The sequence below is a fragment of the Quercus robur genome, chromosome 2 (genome assembly GCF_932294415.1).
Source record: "Quercus robur chromosome 2, dhQueRobu3.1, whole genome shotgun sequence".
Lineage (NCBI taxonomy): Eukaryota > Viridiplantae > Streptophyta > Magnoliopsida > Fagales > Fagaceae > Quercus > Quercus robur.
In genome coordinates this window covers 23904884-23926761 of record NC_065535.1, presented here as the reverse complement: position 1 = coordinate 23926761, position 21878 = coordinate 23904884, and the positions used below count along the sequence as shown (strand labels likewise).

Sequence of the window (21878 nt, the reverse complement as noted above, 5' to 3'; positions counted from 1 at the left end):
AATTGACTTCTCTTCATGCACAAAATGCTTAAAACAAATATACAATTCTTAATTATTTTTCTCTCTACTCTTCTTTTTCCCCTCCCTCTTCTTCAAAATGCAAACCATCTATTCCACTTTATGCATCACCAATCATGATGTGTCATGTGTTTTATTATTATTATTATTTTCTATTTTAAACTTTTGTTATTATGTAAGGAAAGTCAAACGAATATATAGAAAGTTGTGATTGGTGGAATCATGAATTGAAACACAAAACTTGTCTCTCTCAATATGAGACTTCAAAAGAAACTAAGCTATTAGTGGAGGCTATGTAACAGTTAGTTAGCATGAATATCCTAATTACGTTGGAATTACCATGGACTTTGGAAATGTTGGGTAATTCACTTTCTTCATTGTATGGTGAAATTTGAAGCTCCCACAATAGTGTTTCTATTGGAAACTTGGTTGGATCATAGGGGTGGTGAGTAGATTCACTTGAAAGTAGGTTTTTAGAATGCTTTTATAGGGGACAAGGTTTAAGCGATTGGATTCTTTTGTTATAGTCTTTGGTGATCAACGAAATTATTATTATTGCACACATTGAATTATAAACTACCGTAAAAACGTGATTTTAGTTGTGTGTCCTGTACACAATGTATAACCGTCACCACTCTTTATGGCCAATCTAATGCCTCCTGTGGTGTGGAGTATTGGTAATTGCTTTGTAGGCTGCATGCCCAAAGCTCTTTGTTGTCTATGTGATTTTAATGAGCAACTATGGGCAAATGAGAAGAAAGGCAGGTGGTTCGACGGTCCACTAAGACAAATACATTTCTTTAGATAGCTTTAGGTGATTATTGTGGGCTAAGAGATACAAGGTTCTAAGGGAACCCCCTTTACATGGTGCAACAATTGCCTAGGCGATCATTAATGGTTGAGGGAAATGTGGATAAAGTGTTTGCCTCTTGTAGTTGGATGATGGTGCATCCCTAAGTTACTGTTTTTCATTTGATGTTGTCAGTTTTAGACCACCTACATGCTGTTGTTAATTTTAAGTATGCATGGGTTAGTTCAAAAACGAATTTCTACATTTGAGGAACATTGGACACATCGTGAGGAGTGCAAAACAATGATTAGGCAAGGTAAGGAGTTTATTGCCGAAGGGAATGATACGTATCAACTCTGTACAAATCTCAAACACTAATATAGTTCTTTTTGGTTAAGTCGTGTCCAACAGAAATAATCACTTATACCTCAAAATGGTTAGTCAAGTTTTAATTGAAGCTCATTATAATCACTTATAAATTCAAAATCCACATAGCAAAAACTCAATATGGGACTCAATATATGCCCAGACAACACAAGTTCAAACAATCTTTTTGCTTAAGTTTCAATTATTAAACACTTCGACAAATATTTAGGTCTCGCATCTTTCATTGGACAAAAAAAAAGTGTTCTCCGACATCAAAGAAAGAGTGCCGATTCGTGCCAGAGAAGTTGAAGTAGCGAAAGGAACAATTGATATCACAAGTAGGGTAGCAGGTATTACTGAAAGTAAAAGCCATAGCCCTGGCCATACCCACATATGCAATATGTTGTTTTCAACTTCCTAAACTTGTGTTAGGAGGTTATCTCTCATGAGTAATGAGCAAGTTTGGTGGGGCCAACTAGATAATGACAGTAAAATATATGCTTTAGCAATCACATCCGAATTTGTAAAAAAAATACTTATTTTACCCTTTAAAATACTACTTTATATATTTTACTAATTTAACAATACACTCAACTATAGTCATTAAACTCAGACCAAATATTGACTTGGTCTATGAACTGGGTCATTGGATCAATCAATGGGTCATCAGTCGAATCGTAAGGTTAAATAAAAAAAATTTAAAATTTAAATATATATAAAATTAAGTTAAAAATCATAACCTAAATATGTAAATTAAAAAGAAAAAGGAAAAAAAAAAAAAAAGGCATATGCCTAAATTAAACTCACTATTATAATTCAAAATCAATGTTTTATAAGCAATGGCATTAAAAATTCTATAAAATTCACAAGGAAAATAAACAAATGTCATAAGATTTCAAACAAAGTTTTTGCTAAATAAAATCTTGTTACATGTCTTAAAATTATATATATTAAATAAATAAAAAGGAAAATCTCAAACTCTTGTTTAAATTATCATATTATTGCAAATTTAAATAATAAAAAAGTCAATAAAGTGGATCTATTAATGTAATTTTACCCAATTCACAAATCCGGCCGAGTTAATAAAACCCAACCGGGTCACACGGGTTGCTTAGAACCCACTAGGTTACACAGGTTTTGACCAGGTCATGTACTGTTCTAATCCAATTGATCACCCAGTCCGGTCTATGCGCCAAGTCACCAGTCCAACTGGCTGAGCCAGGCCAGGTTCAATAACACTGCACCCAACATTCCAATTCTTATTTTTACATACAACCTAACAAAATAATATAAACTACTCTCTCTCTCTCTCTCTCTCTCTCTCTCTCTCTCCACTGTGAGAACAAAAAATATTATTTAATTTTTAGCAACTTGCTACAATAAAATTGGTATCAAACACCGTTACAAGTTGGTATAATTTTTTACATATGACAACTCGGATGTTGCATGTTTTTAAGGGTTTGGCCGTTTGGGTTGTAAAATAGCAATTTGAGGGGTTTTACATCCCCAATGCTAATGCTAAGTGGAACTGCTTATGCCTCCCAAAATCAAGAGGAATTGGTTTCCTCATATATGCAAAAGTAACATTATTGGCAACATAGGGTTGGTATTTGTTGCAAAACATGAATTCCTTACTCTTCCTCTTCTGTGTGATGAAATCAAAGTACTTCCCTGATTGCTATTTTATGGAGGCTAGAGTGACAAAAAATGCATCATATGCTTTAGCAGAGTATTCTAGAAGGTAGCCCAGATCCTTGAGATGAGGGTGAAATGGCAAGTTAGTAATGGGCAGAAAGTTAGGATTGGGGAGGATAAGTGGCTTCCAACCCCATCCACGTACAAAAGTAGTGTCCTATGGTTTCTCATGGCGGAGGACGTGTGTTGATATTCTCCCAACTAAAACTTATCTCTTGAAGCATAGAGTATTCCCTGATAGAAGATGTGAGCTGGGTGGGAAGGGAGGAGACAGTGCTCTACGCGATTTGGCTATGGAGGACAGCAAAGCTAGTCTGGAGTGGCAATGAGCTACCCTTAACAAAGCTTGCCCCGGCTCATTCCTACTTCACAGAATTGCTTGGTGCGGTTATGAAATCAATGTTGCTGTCCTTCTGGTACTGGTTTGTTGAAATACTGGCTGTTACCCCACCATGGATTGTACAAGCTTAACTTTGAAGTTTATCAGCAGTCAAGGTTGAGCATGACCAGGTTGGGTGCTATTGTCGTGCATGACTCCAACGGACAAGTAGTTGCGGCCATGGTGTTGCAGTAGCAGTATGGGGAACACATAAATATAGTGCTGGAGTTGCTGCAACATGTGGTCGATTTTGGTGAAAATTGTTTTGAAGGCTCTGAGCACAGGTTCTAAGGGAGTTGCACAGCCAAGCTCCCTCTTTATCCATGCAGGGCCATCTGGTGGAAAACATCAAGCAGCCTAAATGGTTTCCATAGTTTGTTTGGGGCCGAAAAGCTCAAAGTAGCTCTGGCTTTAGCAACATACATTTTTTCAATAGTGTTCTTATTTACGTGTGGAGTGTCCTTTATTTTTAGGAACCTGGTGGCCTCTAATTTACCAAACTTGTAATGGAGTTGTGTTCAGTTCTATTGATAAAAAACAAGAAACCAACAAACAAAACACATACACACACATAGCTTAACAATACAAAGACTATTGGATTGATACAATAGTGCCTTGGGAGGTTTTTACGCCTTGAGGAATTTTACTTTTGCATGTCATTAACAGAATCACGTCTTCTAGAGCATTTTAAAAGAGTGCATTTAAAACCTGTCGACATTTGTTTACCTTCTCTTACAAAGCTGGCAATATCTTGAATCAGTAATAGGCTTCTGACTTCCCCTCCAAGTCATTGCCATAGAAGGATGGGATAAAAGTTGGGTTGCTACCTAGGTCCTAATAATTTCAAAGTTGTGGCATCATTTGATTATTAAGTTAATCACATCACATATCTAGAAAATTAGTTATGGGTATATGCGTCATTGGATGGAAAAATCTGCATCTGTTGAACTAATGGTTCGGCAAATAGATATCGGAGTAAGGGAGCAACCACTGCTATACTTAAACTGTTACCCAACAATGCATACCTGCAGCAAAAGAAACCGAATCATTACAGATTAACTTAAGACAATCTAAATCATTACCCATTTAACTCAACGCAATCTTCTATAATTAATCTGTTTAGAGGTAATAGCTGATTTTGTAGACAGCAGATGCAGTTCCAGAAGTAAAATAATAGCTAATTCCATTTTTCCACCACCTAAAAAAATAGAAAAGAAATCTGTGATGTGCATATATTATGGATAAACATACCGTTGTCTAAGGCTTATCTGCTGCGGGAAGTGAAAATCTTCCGGAAAAGAATGTAGATTAGCAACCTAATTGTTTGGGGGGTGGGGGACCTCTGTCAGTATTAGGGAAAAAAATAAAATTGGTGAGAGAGAGAGAGAGAGCAGAATGCACATACCTCCCTAGGAGTAAAAAATCTAAGACACTGCTCCTTCAATGGGGATGACTTGCCTTTCTTCTTTGGCTGCATTTGCACAATTTATACAAGTCATGGCTACAGAAAGACATGGAAAGATCCTATTTGAAGACCCCAGCGAAAAAAAAAGGGGTAGCAAAATCAAGAAATATGGCTTTTTTTGCACAGACCAAATAGACCAAGATGTAACAAAATTATTCAGAGTTTTGTAAGACATGGTAAAATTTGGCACAAACAGCCTTATGCCAATATCCAACCCAACATTTTAAAACCATAGCATGATGTTGATGCCTAAATTGACTATTTGGATCAAACTAACTCGGCTGGGTCAAAATGAAAACACTAACAATACCATTAAATATTTAATATCAGAGGTGCTTGAATAATATAAACAGCAAGCTTAATTTTTTATTTTTCTCCTGAAAAAAGCAATTGGGTTTTTTCTTTTTTTTTTTAACAAACCATCCAATTAGCTTAACTTGTAGCCCCGGTCGGTTCTAAGCATGTGATTCTGAACCTATCCACAGATTAAAGAAATCCTACCTGGACAGTAGCCAAAAGTGAGCCAGTCCCCTTCACATACCGATAATAACTTTTAGTAAAACAACAGCAACGCTTTGAATCAGGATAAACAATATCTAAAGTCTGTCAAGGATATCAAGAGAAAGAGATTCAGTCAATATAAAACATAGTAAATCAGGGACATCAATGATGACAAGCAAAAGAAATTAAGGATACCCATAGCACTTCCCCACCGCTCTATCAAGCTTAATGGAACAAAGTACTGGTCTAAAGAGCTACCAACAAGCTCATTCCCCTTATCATTTTTCTCAAGATCTCCAAAAGCTTCAGTAGAAACATGGGTGGTGTCCAGACAACCAGATTCGGTATCCGATTGGTTGCTATGATTTTTGAATTCAAGAAATTTCTGTACTGGCTCACATGACTGAAGCAATCTATCCCAGTTCTCTTGTGATTGATCATGTTCATTGGCCACTGTGGTATCATCATGCCCAAATAATGGGATTGGAGACCAAAGCAGCTTGTTATTCAGGAAATGATTTTGAAAACAAGAAGGTTTTCTTTTTGCCTGTAAAGTGTAAAGTAGACAAATATGGGTTACACAAATCGATTACAATTCTTAACAAAAAGAGTTGCCAAATTCTGAATAACTTGAGATCTTATATAATAAATAGAAACATAATCTATAAACGTGATTATCTACCCATCAATGTTGAAACCAAAGCTTCTACAGCCAGATTGAAAATTAATAAATATATCAACCCCATCACCAGCCATCTACAACAATATCACCTTTACAGAATAAGTGGAAAGGTGCCTCCAACTCAGTTTTTAAGCAAAAACATTACTTGGCCAAAATGCCAAAGAATATAAGAATCCATTTCATAAACCTCATTAGCATGAACCTACTTTCTGAAAATAGGAAACCCAAGGTCCCTCCTAGAGCGGCCTTCTTTGTATGGACTGCAGCATTGGGTAAAATTTTGACAATTGACAATTTGAGGAAAAAGGTATGGATTACAGATTGGTGTTATATGTGTAAATGTAATGGTGAATCCATTGATCGCCTATTGTTGCATTGGCCTATTGCTTCAGATCTGTGGTACATGTTTTTGGGTTTGCTTGGAGTATATTGGGTGATGCCAAAATCTGTTGTTGAATTACTAGCTTGTAGGCGAGGTTAGTTTGGTCGTCATCGGAATGATTGCGTTTGGATGGTTATCCTTATCCCCCATTGTTTGATGTAATACAATTGGATGGAAAGAAATAGTAGAAGTTTTGAAGATACATAAAGAACCATGCTTGAACTCAAGTTATTCTTTTTTAGAACTTTATTAGACTGGCTATCAGCTTTGAGGGGCCTTCAGGTTAGTTAGGTTCATGCTAATGAGGTTTATGAAATGTTACTTATCAAAAAAAAAAAAAAAATGTTTGGAAATCTTAGAAAGGAAATAGCTTACTTCTCCAACTAAAATCAAGTTACCAAAGCTTGACTTCAACTATCCAAGATATGGTTGGTAGATAATTTTTGGATGCCAATGAACTATGGCTCAAATGGCACTTCGCCCCTCAATAGAGAATGAAGAGGAAGTGAGGTCATGGGTTCAAGACCCATTGGTTGCTTGCTTTTGTAACTCCTACAAATCAAAAAAGAAAAAGAATAATTTATATATATATATATATAAATCATCTTTTAGATTCTGTTCTTCCTAGGGCAATTTTGAGTCTTTATGCCCAAAAATTACTGTCCTAGATTTCAGATATTAACATTAGAGTAACCAAACTGAGTTCATTGTAATTTTAAGACAACTATTAGTAAAATCTCAATTTGGCTCAAAACTGACAAGGAAGTGATTGAGTGATGACGATCAGGAGGTGGGCTTGGAAGCAGCCATCCTGGTACTTGATTAGACAAAAAGAAGGGGGGGGGGGGGGGGGGGGGGCGCTGGGAAGAGGGGGAGTTTGGTTTTTCATGTTGCCCTATACTTTTGTCATTTTGAATGGGAACAAGTACAGCCCAATTCATCCGATTACTACAGGGAGGAAGCCCCAGCTCTAGCTAAGAAGCACCCTCCATCCACTTCCCCTTTTCTGAAGGGTTTTTTTTTGGGATGAGTAACAAGTTTTATTATGTCAAAAAAAGGTATAGCCCAAGTACACATGCACAATAGGTTCTCCCACAGTTAAAGTTTAAACTCTAAAATTTCAATGATCAACCAAATCTAATAAGTTTGAAAAAGGAACAATCCTGCCACAACTATCCATTCAAAGAAGGATCTGAGAAATACCAACTTCAGATCTATTAGTCTATTCGCATCCCTGAAAGCTTCTAGAATTCATTTCCTGCCAAATGCACCACATTAAACAATGATGAATAGCCTTCCAAATTTCGATGCACTGATGTCAACCAAATCTAACAAAGGCTCATTAACCAGTGTTGGTGACCTGGTCCCATCTAAATGACATGCTAGGAGGGTTGGCTTGGTGGTCCTACTGTTTAAGTGGCTCACAAAATTCAAACCTATGCACATGCACTTGGTAGCAAAGTTTTGAATTTTGCTTTGGTAAGCGTTTTGCTTTACCTATTGAAATGGAATATTTCGGCACACATCAATCCAAATACACACACCATGACAACTTTCTCATTCATTCTCCCTCCATCTCTCTACTTATAAAAATTAATAGTTAAGTCTTTAACCACAGAGAGAGAAAGAGAGGATACCAGGCAAAAATAACGAGGCCTAGAATATGGGACGCCAAATTGCAAAGGACTCAAAATAAACTCCTGTATAACAAAGTTTGTCTTTTCCAATATCTCAATCAATTTTGTGTGAGTATCAGATTTCTGCAACCAAAAAAAAAATAGTACAAAATAAGTAAGCAAAAAAATTTATTGAGTAGAAAAGAACAAAAATTTGCAACCAAGTGAAGAAATTAAAAATTCACATATTGAGCAGAATTATGAAGAACAAACCTCAAATCCAACAACATTTTCCACAAATAACATACTTGGAGGCTGAGAAGTATGTGGTATAAGTTCAAGAATCTTGAGAAAAGAAAATGCCCTAGCATCACCAGAGTGCTTCTGGAGACCTAATGGTACGATGTCTTGTGAAACTATTGACCAATTAATAAAATAATCTATAAAACAAGAAGCAAAAATGATTCACCTTGTCGAGTGTAGGGTTGGCAAGGAGGAGAAAGAAGCCATGCAAGTGCCCCATAGCTGTCGAGATCAGCAGCAGTCAGGCTCTGAATATTTCCCTATGTCAATCAACATATTTGAGACGAGAAATTTTGTCACTTTAGAGAATTCTATGTCTTGACAAACCAATGATAATAAAAGGGAGCACTTAAAAAGGCAAACTCTAAACTTTTGACAACCAGAAATTAAGAAATCCCCATTTCTGAGCAGCTCAAAGTACAGATATTTTTTTGATAAGTCCAAGAATAGATTTAAAAAGGTTGTAGCCAATGCACAAAGTTCCACTTTTTGCAAGTTTTGGAAGAACTCAATGTAGGCAACCTTACCCCCAATTTTTCTTGGAGAGGCTGATTTCCAGACTCAAACCCATGGCCTATCACTTTTGGTGGAAGGCACTTGCCATCGCACCATGGCCCAACCTCTAAAGCACATATATAAACAACTTGAAAAATGAGTGACAAGAATTAGTAAAATTCATTTTCTTCAATGACTTACAAGCCTGACACCAAATACTAGAATTGGGTAGTGATAAATATCAACTACTAACCAGGACAAAGTGTAAACAACCAAAATTTTGCATTGAATGTGAAAAAACTCAATTAACCTCAATGAGCATTAGACAGTATAATCAAAATGAATATTGTAGCAAAGAATTTCACTGCACAAGATTATTACAGTTGTACACCACACTCGTCCTTATAAAGCAGTGAAACTAGAATATTGAGTACAATATTAGAGTACCCATTTAATTATACTATCAAGTTATACTTCTGAAAGCAAAAAAAACAAAAAAAACAAAAAAACAAAAAGCAGAAGCAGTGTTTTGTGAAGCAAACCTGATAGGGACGGTGACCAAAATTGTGTTGGTAAACATCATTTGCTTTGTCATTTATATCAAAAGCTTCCACTACTTTTGCATTTACACCCGCCTTCATTAGCGAGTACCTCTATAAAATTTTACATCAAAACAAAACATTAATCTTAATTTCAACAATACATATAAATTTATATTAATATATAAAAGAGAGAAGAAACTTTTAAGGTATTACCATGCCACCAATACCACTGTAGAATTCGAGGACTTTCCATGGCTGCTCGTCTTCTTCTTGCTTCTCAGAACCCAGCCCCGCCATGGGATCGTCTTCTCCGCCGAGAGAGAGAGAGAGAGAGAGAGACACACACACACAGGTTGCCTTCTATTCTAATCTTGTTAGGCTTTAATTTAGAATTTTATGCCTGTTTTCCCAGATACACCGTTTTTTGAGATTTCTCCTAAAACGAGCTGTCGTTTTCTCCCACTTGATCTTCTCAACAGGCGCCGTAGTATTATAGTGATTGATTAATTTTTATCCCATAAATCTATGGAAACAAAAATTTTCAAATTTTTAAAGGAGAATTATTAGTTTACATTATTATATCCAGATTTATATTATACTATCAAAATTTATACAAATGTGTATAATGGAGGTAATGTGCAAAACAGCAATGCAATAAAATTGTATATAGTTAATTAGACAACGTTTGAAACAATAAAAGAAAGTAGCATCTCGAGCTTTAGAAACTCGAGAACCATATTAGAAAAAGGCCACATAGATCTCGAGTCTTTAAGACTCGAGTTTCATGCGAAAAAAATTTCACCTATAGTGGCGTTTCTAAGCCTTTCAGTGACGTTTTAAAGCCCTATAGCGGCGTTTTTCTAGGAAAAAATTTTTTTGGGAAAAAAATTTTTTCTCAAGTACAGATTTATGGAGCCCTATAGTGGCGTTTTTAAGCCCTATAGTGACGTTTTATATACCTATAGCGGCGTTTTTATTCAATTTATGGAAATCGAGTCTTTAAAACTTGATTTTTAGCTTAATTTTTTTTCCACTTTAAACTAATCCACTTACAAATCGAGACTTAAAAACTCGATTTTTATCTTGGAACTCGAGTTTTAAACACTCGAGATGCTAGTTTTCAATATTGTTTTGAAACGTGACAATTAACTAAATTTTTTAATATTTATTGTTATTTTGAAAAAAAATTCGTGTATAATGTTTTACACGTTTAGTTTACAATGTAAATGTTAGATTAACAGTACAATATAAATTAATAATTGTCCAATTTTAGTTTTTTTTTTTTAAAGAATTGTCTAATTTTAATTAGAATATAGCAATTTTATTATAAAAAAATAGTGCATAATAAAATTTTAACTTATTATGACTGGTCCTATAAAAAAAAACTTATTATGATTGAAATGTAATAAAATAATGTTTTTTTAAAACCGTAATAAAATAATGTTTAAACTAATATGAAAGTGATATTATTAAGAATATTATATATAGCTTATTGGAATTATTTATTTATCCCAATAATAAGAACTTGAGTTCAAAACCCCCTCCCCACTTATTATAAACAAATGTAAAATACATTTCTATAGTTTGGGGTTCTTTTGATTTTGTACCTTAAAATTTCAAAATTTTGATTCGCTCCTTTAAAGATAGGGGGTCGTTTGATTGGCAAGAATACATGGGGTTCTAATTTCTATTTTTCCTAAGGATTTTACATAAACAGCCAACAATATCAACAAACTAAGGTCTAGAAATTTAACATAAAACTCCCCAAAAAAAAAAGGGATAGTTAAAAAGTAGCATAAAATTAGTGTTCCTTGTTTCTGTCATTCCAAGTTTCTGACATTATGTAGCAGTAAGGGTACGTTTGGTACACTGTAATAGCTTCTGTAATGGAATAGTTATTCATGTGTAATATCAATTCGGTCATTTGGTTGCATCTTTATTACATGGATTAGTTATTACATTGTAATAACTATTCTTTAAATTGAAGAATAGTTATTCCTCTTTAAAATGAATGTAATAGCTATTCCTTGATGTATATAATAGGTTTTAAAATTAATATCAATTCGGTCATTTGGTTGCATCTTTATTACATGAATTAGTTATTACATTGTAATAACTATTCTTTAAATTGAAGAATAGTTATTCCTCTTTAAAATGAATGTAATAGCTATTCCTTGATGTATATAATAGGTTTTAAAATTAATATATTTCTAAAAATATAAAGTTTCCTTATACATCATCTTTTACAAGTTTTCCATATGTAACAACCAAACTTATGAATAGTAATAGTTATTTAATTACAATGTCTTCTATTCCCAGTAATAAAGATTATTATTCCTAATGTAATATATGTTCAGTGTACCAAACGTACCCTAAATTAATGGTACATGAGTATAATTTTTGTACGATACAAAAATTTATTAAAAATTACATGTAAAAAAAGAAAAAAAGAAAACATGTTACTAATATGTAATAAAAATTATTATAAAAATTAGTGAGTCATCTTGGTAAATTAATTGTCTTACTAATTAATTAGTTACATCTTACATGACAAAAATGTTGGTGTGGGTGTGTGTTCCAAACATTTTTATTATTTATTTATTTTTTAGCCATTGAAAATTTATGAGTAAAATAACTGTTGGGCAATTATGATAAAAATAGTTGTTGGACAATAATTGATAATACAGCCTTTGGGTTTTTATGGGTTATTAATATCCAATAACTATAGACCATTATTGTCATAAATAGCTATAAAGTACCCATCATCACACCCTTTTTTATAATTCATATTTTACCACTCTATATTTTATATATACACAATTCTATTATATTTCTCTCCTACATATTTTTCTACAATGTATATTTTTCTAAGGAAAGGCAATAGAGAGTTGTTTTTGAACCTTCGTGAGTGGAAGTGCGTCCATCTTGAAAGTTGACGCTATAGTCTAATCCTGGGGGTGTTTGGCCAAGAGAACCAATCGCACCGTGTTTTACTCCAGGTGACACGAATCAATCTTTAAGAACAACGTTTTCACAGCGTGATTCTATATTATTGTAAGATTGTTTTAAACTTCTTTTTATTTTATATCCTTGCTAATTATTGAGGATATTATTTGTTGTATCAAAACTTGTTTATTCACTAAAATATTTCCAACAAAAAATATATTAATTTTAGGTGTAAAAGTAAAATATACATATAGCCACCTGTTGTAGGCATGACATGTAATATGTTTTACAATATTAAAAAACAAAATTTCGATAGATGATCAAAATAAATATAAAAAAAATTTTATTTTAAATTTCTTGAAATATTTTTGTAATAGAACTATAGTTGGTGTTGAATTTAAATTTTTTTAAACTTAGGCAATTGATTTTTACCCAGAAAAAAATGACAATATTAAATTTAAATTTAAATTTCTTAAATTTTCTTGGTAAAAAATTTAATTGAAATAGAATTTTAATTTTAATTTCATTAGCCTTTGACTTAACTTTGGTTTTTTTTAGAGCTCTCACATTTTTATATATTAGCATTATTTAAATAAAAAAACAAAAATTCTGATTTAATTCTGATCCACAATATTTAAAAAAAAAAAAAAACAATTTGACTAAAAAAAACACAAAACAAAACCTAACTCTTTTGACTTCTTTAATGCTTCCTTTCGTCCCTATCTCAAAAACATTTCGACTAAAAAAAACACAAAAAATGAAACCCAAATCTTTTGAGTTCTTTTCTGCTTCCCTTCGTCCCTATCTCTCTCTATATCAAAAACCATTTACAAACCAAAACCAAAATAATCTCATCTCCCTCTTCAAATACAGTACACCTATAAATCACAAACACAAGCCAAACCCACAAATCCCAACCACTACCATTACAACACTCTCCTTTGTTGTGAGATAATGAAGGTGTGAGAGAGAGATAAGGTAAGAAGTCAATTTTTTTACTGATTCCTCAGTCCGAAATTTTCGTTGATCTCATTGTCTTCTCTCTTGGTGCTTTGTTCCCTGTACAAGACTCTTTCTCCTCGCAAATTTTCACCTTAGCCCTAAAACCTTCCTAGATTGGTGAGAAAATCATTCTAGTGATGTAATTTTTGTGGTGGTGGGTGTGATTTAGATTTTGCCATGAGAGAATGAAGATGAGAAGTGAGAGAGATCGGTTGCTTTGGGGTGAAAGTATGAGAGACAGAAGAGTTGAAGAGAGAGAGAGAGAGAGAGAGAGAGAGAGATTGTGAATTGAAAAAGAATATAAAAAAAAAATAAAAAAATAAAAACCCTTTGTGACAACTCAATCACAGTTGTGTGTTTACAAAGTTATGCAAAAATTCAATCCAAAATTGATGAAAATTTTAAAATTTTGGATAGAAAGTTAAATTGAAACTTAGTTGATAATCTTCCTTCCGCATTTTCTTTCTTCTTCCTTCTTAGGCATTTTCTTTCTTCTTCTGTCATTGGTACCCAAAACCAAAAGTCTAAGTTTTTTTCTTTTCAGCAGAAATGCACTTTTTGCCCCAATTCTCATTTTAGTCCCTACATCTTATTTTTACGATATTTAGTTCCTATTTAGAAAAATGTCATCCATTTTAATCATTTCCGTCAGTGCCCTAAAGACAAAATCCTAAGTGGCAGACAAAACCATTAAAATAATAATAATAAATTTTATTTTGACATTAAAAAATGCAATGTCGGCATCTAAATTAAAAAAAAAAAAAATAATTTATCAATTTTAACTAAATAAAAAAAAATTAAAAGCCAAAAATCGCATGAATTGAGATCTAAGTGTGTATTGAACAAGAATTACAAGAACATAAACCCAAATTTAAGAACACAAAATTAAAAACCAAAAATCAAAAACCCAAAAAATAAAAACACAAAATTAAGCATCAAATCCACATCATATCAAACAAGAACAAGAAATTAAATATGAACACATTAAACAGTTGAACAAGAAGACAAACCTAGAAAATTTAAAACCCAAAAAATTAGCATCAGATCCACATCAACACAAAATTAAACATGAACAAATCCGAAAAATCAAACTCCCACACCACCAAAGCATCAAACACAAAACTCAAACCCAGAATTTCTGGCCCTCAAACACAAAAACACTAAACTCAAAACCCAAATTTTCGGGCACCAAAGAAAATAGAAGAAAAGAAAGAGTATGATTTTCTTATCTTTCCAAGAACCAACACAAAACTCAACGATCTAAAACCCAACGATCAAGGACCCATCGATCTGAAACCCATGCAACGATCTAAAACTCAACTTAAACCACTGATCCAAAACCTCCAAACCCACCAAATCCACCACCTCTAATCTCTACTTCAATTTCATTGCAAGGAACCCAGGTCGAAGCTTCTCAAGCTTCAATCCTTTGTTGTTGACCACGATAGCCACGAACAGCAGTGAGTCCTTTCTGGGCTTGGTCTATGGGTTTCACATCAAGTTCCTTGTCGATGATTTCTTCTTGCTCGTGTCCGCTTGAGCTTCAGTTCCTCCTCTTTTTCCCTCTCATCTCTTATGGTTGGGATTGAGCTCAATGAGAGGTTGAAGTGTTGAACCAGAGAGAGTAAAAGGGAGAAGCTAAACCACAAGAGAGAGAGAGAGAGAGAGAGAGAGAGAGAGAGAGAGAGAGAGAGAGAGAGAGAGAGAGAGAGAGAGAGAGAGAGAGAGAGCGTGTGTGTGTGTGGAAGTGGTGGGTGGGTTTAATTTATTGGGTTTATTTTAATTTTTTGGGTTTGTGTATGCTTAATTTTGTGTTTGTTTTCTAAGAAAAAAAAAAGAGAAAATGTCAAATAAAGGAAAATGTTCTTCTTGTTCTTAAATCTGGGTTTGTATTCTTATTGTTCTTGTTCAAGACATACTTAGATCTCAATTCATGTGATTTTTGGTTTTTAATTATGTTTTTAATTTTTTTTTATTTAGTTAAAATTAATAAATTATTATTATTATTATTTTTAATTTAGATGCTGACGTTGAATTTTTTAATGCCAAAAATAAAATTATTATTATTATTTTAATGGTTCCGTCTACCACCTAGGAGTTTGCCATTAGGGCATTTGAGGAAAGGACTAAAATGGATGACGTTTTTCATAATAGGGACTAAATATGGTAAAAATAAAATGTAAGGACCAAAATGAGAATTAGGCAAAACATAGGGACAAAAAGTGCACTTCTGCCTTTCTTTTCCCATAGAGTTGTCTACCACCAAACTATGGCAGACACTACCCCTTCCCTATGGAAAAAGTTGGACATGTGGCCATGTTGCCACCATTCATTTGCTTTGAAATTTTTTAAAACTTTTTTTTTTCATTTAATTGCATTTTTAACTGCATTATTTATTGGATTTGACCGGACTTTTTTTTTTAATACCAAGTATATTAACACACACACCCGCAGAATATGTTAAAGAAATTAACAGTAGTGTATATCCAAAAAGATCTATTTGACCGGACTTTGATTCATAATGGCTAATACTACAAACCCACGTATTGGTATATTAAATTCATATATTGTTACTGTAAATTTAAGATTTATATCATAAATTAAAGGCAAAAACCACATTTTCGTCCCTACATCTTCACGCGATTCCCACTTTGATCTCTATCTTTTATTTCCATCGCTTTTAGTCCCTAGCCTGAAAAACGCGTCTCGTTTTTGTCCCTGCCATTACATCAGAGACGGAAAATGCACACGTGGCAAACAAAGTGCACTATTGGCACATTAAAAGCTGACGTGGCCATTAAAATAATAATAAAAAATATTTTTTGGCATTAAAAAATGCCACGTCAACATCTAAATTAAAAACAAAAATAAAAACCAAAAATTACATTAATTGAGATCTAAGTGTGTCCTGAACAAGAACACAAACCCAAATTTAAGAACACAAAATTAAAATCCAAAAATCACAATCCCAGAAACACAAACACAAACCTAGCAACAGATCAACCAAACCAAACACAAAAGCAACAAACACAAACCCAGCAACTGATTTTTCTTGTCAACCAAATGCAAAAACAACAAACACAAACCCAAACATCAATAAGAATACAAACACAAACCCAGCAATCCATCTCCAAAAAACCTGTAATCCATCTTCAGAAAACCCAAAAAACCCAAATCCAAACACAAACCCAAATCCAACCCTCCTCCTTCTTGCGCGGAGCCTCGTCCCTCTGCCTGCCCCACTCGTCGCGCTTCTTGATCGCCTCATGAGCCAACGCCTTCAGCCTATTGAACAAAACTTGCAACTCCGATTTCATACTCTCCACCGCCTCGCGCGCTTACCTCTCCAGATCGAGCTCGGCGAGAAGCTCTCAAAACCTCTCCACCGATACATCCTTCGTGCTCAGGCTTTTATTAAAATCGGCACTGGCTCGTCTCCCTCCTCCACGTCATTGAGCACCGCATTGACTTCTTCATTTCCTCTGCCACTCGCCATTTCATAAATACACCAAAAAAAAAAAAATCACTCTTGCCGATCAATCGCGCAAACCTCCATTTATCAAGCCCTAGAATTCAGAGAGAAGAGAATGAAATATGGGTTTATGGGTTTCTCATTGAATGGGGCTTGCTGGGTTTTTGAGATTTGATTTTGATGAGGGTTTAATCACTTTGATGGATTTTTGGGGTTTGATTTTGGTCTATGGGTTCCTTTTTTCTTTTTTCTTTTTTTTGTGTGTAATGAATTTATGGGTTTCTCATTGAATGGGGTTTAATGGATTTCTGGAATTTGATTTTGATGAGGGTTGAATTCGTTTGAAGAATTTGAGTGGGTTGGAGAAATTGTGCAATCTGTGGAGCTTGGCAGAAGTTTTGGTGGATGTTTAGCAGAGATTTTGTGGCAATGGCGGTGGTTTTTGTGCAATCTGTGGTTTTTGGTTTTCAATTTTGAGATCTTAAGTTTGGGTTAGTGTTCTTGTTCAAGATACTTTTAGACCTTAATTCATGTGAATTTTGATTTTTATTTCTGTTTGATTTTTTTATTTAATTAAAATTAATAAATTAATTTTTTTAATTTAGATGCTGACATGGCATTTTTTAATACCAAATAACATTTATTATTATTATTTTAATGGCCACGTCAACTTTTAGTGTGCCAACAGTACACTTCGTTTGCCACGTGTGCATTTTCCGTTTATGATGAAACGACAGGGACAAAAACGAGACGCGTTTATCAAGATAGGGACTAAAGGCAGTGAAAATAAAAGTTAGGGAGCAAAGTGGAATCGCGTGAAAATGTAGGGACGAAAATGTGGTTTTCGCTTTTTAAAAAAAAAAAAATTATTATATAAATCTTATCTAGATACTATAATGTTAAATAATAATTTTTCTTTTTATTGTGATTATTTTTTTAACAGTTAGTAATATTTTGTTGCTTTTTGAAACACTATAATGAAAGTTGTGAAATAAAAAATACATTTTAAAGATGGCATTTATATTTATTTGAATTATTTTAGTCAATTTTTTATTTATACTAATTTAATATATTTAATTATATTTTAAATAACTATTAAATTAATTATGATGTCATCACTATTCAACCTTGGTTGGACCTCAGTCTGACCTTAAAAATATTGAACTTTTTTCTTCTCTAGTTCTTTGAACAGTCTAGGTTTTAAAACCATGATATACTCGAAATATGTATCATTGAATGGAAATAGCATTGTTTTTTGTTCACTTTATTCTATGATATTAGGAGGTTCTCATGAATTTAATAGTTTTTCTTTTTTCTTAATTAAAAATTATATTCCTATTTTGTAGAATTTATTTTGAAGTTAGATTAAGAGGTCTATATTGAACATATCAAAGTCTAAGTGCGTTATCAGTTACTATTAATTTATAATGATATTTTTATAATCTATAAGTTTATTTAATGCATTGTAAGAATTAAAAATGTCCTTTATTAAATAATCTTTCTGTTTAAAATAATATTATTTGATTATTGTAAATGCCTATACAATAATCTTTTTGTTTAAAAATATTACTTTTTGTAGGTTCTTGAAGAGCTCAACCTACCTATACAAGTGAAAATTTTGAATGGAAAAATATTTATTTTCCAATCAGAACTAAATGACTATAAACTCTATTATAGAATTTGACAAATCAATTTAAGTTTGACAAAATGACAAAAGTACGTATTTATTTATTATAGCAAAATTATTAATTTGGTATTTTACTTCTACATGTTATATTTTATTACATTCACAGGCTTATATTAGCGGTACTACAAATGATTGTGAGAGCAACTTATCAAGTGAACAGAATAGTGATTCTACAAAGTTAAAAAAAAATTGATGTTGAAGGCAACATACAACTCACACCAACATCTGCAGTCAAGGAGAACAAAATGAGTTATTCAATGACTACTACAAAGCAATAAAAGAAGAAGATACAAAAAGTTACTTAAAATTGCAAAAAAAAAAAAAAAAATCACAAAAAATTATGAAAAACATTTTTTGTCTTGCAATTGATTACAAATTGTTATTTTAACATTGCAACATTTATTGGATAATTGAGTATATTAGGTGTTTGGAATCCTAATTTTTATTTAAAATTTTTTAATTGATATTTTTCATTTGCTAAGGCAACAAAATGAAAGTTTTTAAGGCTGTTTAGCACTATCAACAATATTGCATATGTGATAGCTTAAATTCTTCTTTTATTGTTGGATTTTTTTTTATAGTCAATAGTTTTTCCATGCATCGCACGGGTTAGCGACTAACAGTACATAAGTTGAAGAAAATAAAGATAACTTCCGCAACCAACCAGAGCATAAGCACTACAAAACTACGGAATGTATAGCCATTAATATGTATTTTTATGAAATTCACTAAGTACCAACTACTACATGAGATGGAGCTCGTAGAGATAAAATACAAAGCATAATAAGTGCAGCAAAGCTACAGAGGGTAAAATTATTTATGGAACTCCATGACTGCCCAAAGAGCATAAGCACAGAAAGCAACTTGAAAGTTTGAAAATCCGGATTCCTTGCACAAAGCCTCAAATTCTTTCTCGGTTCTCTCCTGGCCTTCAAGGTTCAACAACATGCTAACGTCAAGACGAGAGATATATTGAGAAGCCATACTTGACACTGTATCTTCTGGCATGAGTAGTTCAATAATAACTACCTTCCCATTATCTGGTAGTGCTTTATAGCAGGTCCTCAAAAGTTTCTTGCAGTTTTCATCATTCCAGTCATGGAGTATATTCTACAAGTGAAAAAATGCAGACACAAAAATGATTACTTTTGAAAAAATTTACCCAAAAATTCTTTATCATCATCTACTTTAAACACATTATCCAAATTCTACCTTCATTACAATTGCGTCCCCTTTAGGTACATTGTGAAACATATCTCCTCCCACGTGCTCAATACCTGCATAGAATATGAGTTGTGCTCTTCATTTAGGAAGAATCCTTGTGAACAGGACCAGCTTGATAAAAGCCTAAGACAATAATTTTAAGTGATATATATATATATATATATATATATATATAGAGAGAGAGAGAGAGAGAGAGAGAGAGTTTTGTATTCAAATCTTGCTAATATCTACGTTTCAATTGATTATATGATTAATTCACTTAAGTTTTCTTGTAATAAAGTTAATCTTAAGTAGGATTTCATAAATTTTAATTTTAAAATGCTTCAATATGTATAAACAATTGTAACAAGAGTTATCAATAAAACTGTGTTAGTGATACTTGCATTTGGAAAATATTTAATCTAATCTTTTTATATAATTCACTTCATCAATTAGATTTTTTTTCTTCTAATATTTGTAAAAAATTTTCAAAAACTTATAGTTTTTGAAATAAATATAACCATCAAAATTTTCACCTAGATTTTTTTAATTATAATCAATTTATTGCTAGTAATGAATTTCTCAAGATATCCTTTTGAGATTCAATTCATTCTTCTATTTTTCTTTTTCTTTTTTTTCTTTTTAAATTTCTCATATCCTGATTCTTATTTTTCAAGAAATTTATTTTCAAAATAATATTTACAAATAAAAAAGGCACTATATAAAATATAAATTTATAAAATGACTAGAATAAAATAAAATTTAAAAGGTAAAATAATATAACATCACTTATCAAATGCAGTATTAGAATTTTATTTATCAATAGAATCACTCAATAATCTCAACCTTCACAAGATCCATCAATGACTTTCCCTTTGCACAAGCATAATAAATTTCTTAACCCTTTAATAATACTTTTTTGTTATCATTTGATGAATTTTTACTTTTTAAAACCCATTTCACTCTTGGTTATTACTATCCCTTACTTGGCACCACTAGCATGTTGGATTTCTTAACCCTCTAAGAAAACTTTTTTTATCCACTTAAGTTTCTTAATTCTTACCAAAGGTTTTGTAGTTGAATTGACACATTCTTATGCACAAAGTGCTTGGGAGTCTAGGCAAGAAATGGTTCAAGCAGCGGGATTAGTAGCATATTGTAATTATCTAAAAAAAAGTTTCTTAATTCTTGAGTAATTCTTTTTTTGTTTGTTATCGTTTTATGAGATTTTGTTTTTTTGCAGCCACTCTTTTTTTTTTTTTTGTGGAGATAGTTCGTGCATTATCACAATGAACTTTTTTTTTTTTTTTGGAGAAACAAACACACACACACACACAAGGGAAAGGGAAAGATGTTCTAACACAAATGCACACCACAACTCCACACAAAAGGCAAGCACGATGCATAGAGTGCTGAATACTCAAACCCCAGATTAAACGAGAACCAAACCCTCATGAGATAAAACGAGCACAGTTGAATCAAACCTCGAACAAAGATGGAAATCAGCGATCAACATCGAGTGATTTTCAAGAATAGAAATAAACAAGCACTACCGAATCAAGTTCTGAGTGAGATATTTTGATAAAACACAATATTTTGAGATAAAAATTAGGATTAATTGAGCACGGCCAAATCAAATCCTGAGAAATATTTTGATAAAAACACGATATTTTGAGATAAAAACAATGATTAAATGAGCATGGTCAAATCAAATCCTGAGAGATATTTTGATAAAAACACGATATTTTGAGATAAAAGCTAGGCTTTTTTGGATATACACCACTGTCAGGTTTAAAGAATGTTCTGTGTATCTAAGAGTTAGGCTTTTTTAGATATACACCATTGTCAATTTTTTTATCTTTTTTTTTTCCCTTCAACAATATATTAGAATTCAACATACGCTAGTTGCTGAGCCTTTTTTTTTTTTTTAGAATACTAAGTAATTGGATATACGCCACTGTCAAGTTTAAAACTTATGTTGTGTATCTAAGAGTTAGACTCTTTTAGATATATACACCATTGTCAGTTTCTTTAAGATATTATTCCCTCTCCCAATGTGTTTGTGTGTGTTAAAATACTTAGTATTCTCAAAAGAAAAAACAATAAGTTAATCTCACATCGGGAAATGAGTGTGAATTAAAAAGGTTTAAAACCTGTACTGTGTATCTAAGAGTTAGGCATTTTTAGATGTACACTACTGTCAATTTCTTTAGTTGGTGAGCCTTAACAGTAGTTCCTACCAAACAAAGATACTATATGTTAAATAAGTAGGTGTTTAATGAATTATAAACAAATTTAATAGTAATATATATATATATATATATATATATATAT

At 32.6% G+C, this 21878-nt stretch overlaps 2 protein-coding genes and 1 long non-coding RNA gene across 8 annotated transcripts in view; 1 reads left to right on the top strand and 2 right to left on the bottom strand.

The window, feature by feature from the left end:
- Positions 1-3824: 3824 nt before the first annotated feature.
- Positions 3825-21878, bottom strand: part of LOC126712974 (tRNA (cytosine(38)-C(5))-methyltransferase 2) — a 53103-nt gene continuing 35049 nt past the window's right edge. Inside the window, exons 1-10 of one of the 6 annotated variants that reach the window (XM_050412543.1) lie at positions 9448-9632; positions 9235-9345; positions 8364-8457; positions 8168-8286; positions 7916-8038; positions 5410-5761; positions 5215-5309; positions 4654-4719; positions 4500-4564; positions 3825-4273 (exon numbers count right to left, since the gene is read on the bottom strand). In XM_050412543.1, the coding sequence (XP_050268500.1) occupies positions 4147-4273; positions 4500-4564; positions 4654-4719; positions 5215-5309; positions 5410-5761; positions 7916-8038; positions 8168-8286; positions 8364-8457; positions 9235-9345; positions 9448-9531 (1236 nt within the window). In that variant the 5' untranslated portion in view covers positions 9532-9632 and the 3' untranslated portion in view covers positions 3825-4146. Of the gene's footprint in view, positions 4274-4499; positions 4565-4653; positions 4720-5214; positions 5310-5409; positions 5762-7915; positions 8039-8167; positions 8287-8363; positions 8458-9234; positions 9346-9447; positions 9633-21878 lie in introns of those variants that run through there. The other 5 variants (XM_050412547.1, XM_050412544.1, XM_050412548.1 and 2 more) reach the window with 5 other exon arrangements.
- The window catches only part of LOC126712975 (caffeic acid 3-O-methyltransferase-like), an 85393-nt gene continuing 82640 nt past the window's right edge, over positions 19126-21878 (bottom strand). Inside the window, exon 4 of the mRNA XM_050412549.1 lies at positions 19126-19451. Within this exon, the coding sequence (XP_050268506.1) occupies positions 19155-19451 (297 nt within the window). The 3' untranslated portion in view covers positions 19126-19154. The remainder of the gene's footprint in view (positions 19452-21878) is intronic.
- The window catches only part of LOC126712979 (uncharacterized), a 47133-nt gene continuing 44383 nt past the window's right edge, over positions 19129-21878 (top strand). Inside the window, exon 1 of the long non-coding RNA XR_007651232.1 lies at positions 19129-19277. This is a non-coding gene — a long non-coding RNA (uncharacterized LOC126712979). The remainder of the gene's footprint in view (positions 19278-21878) is intronic.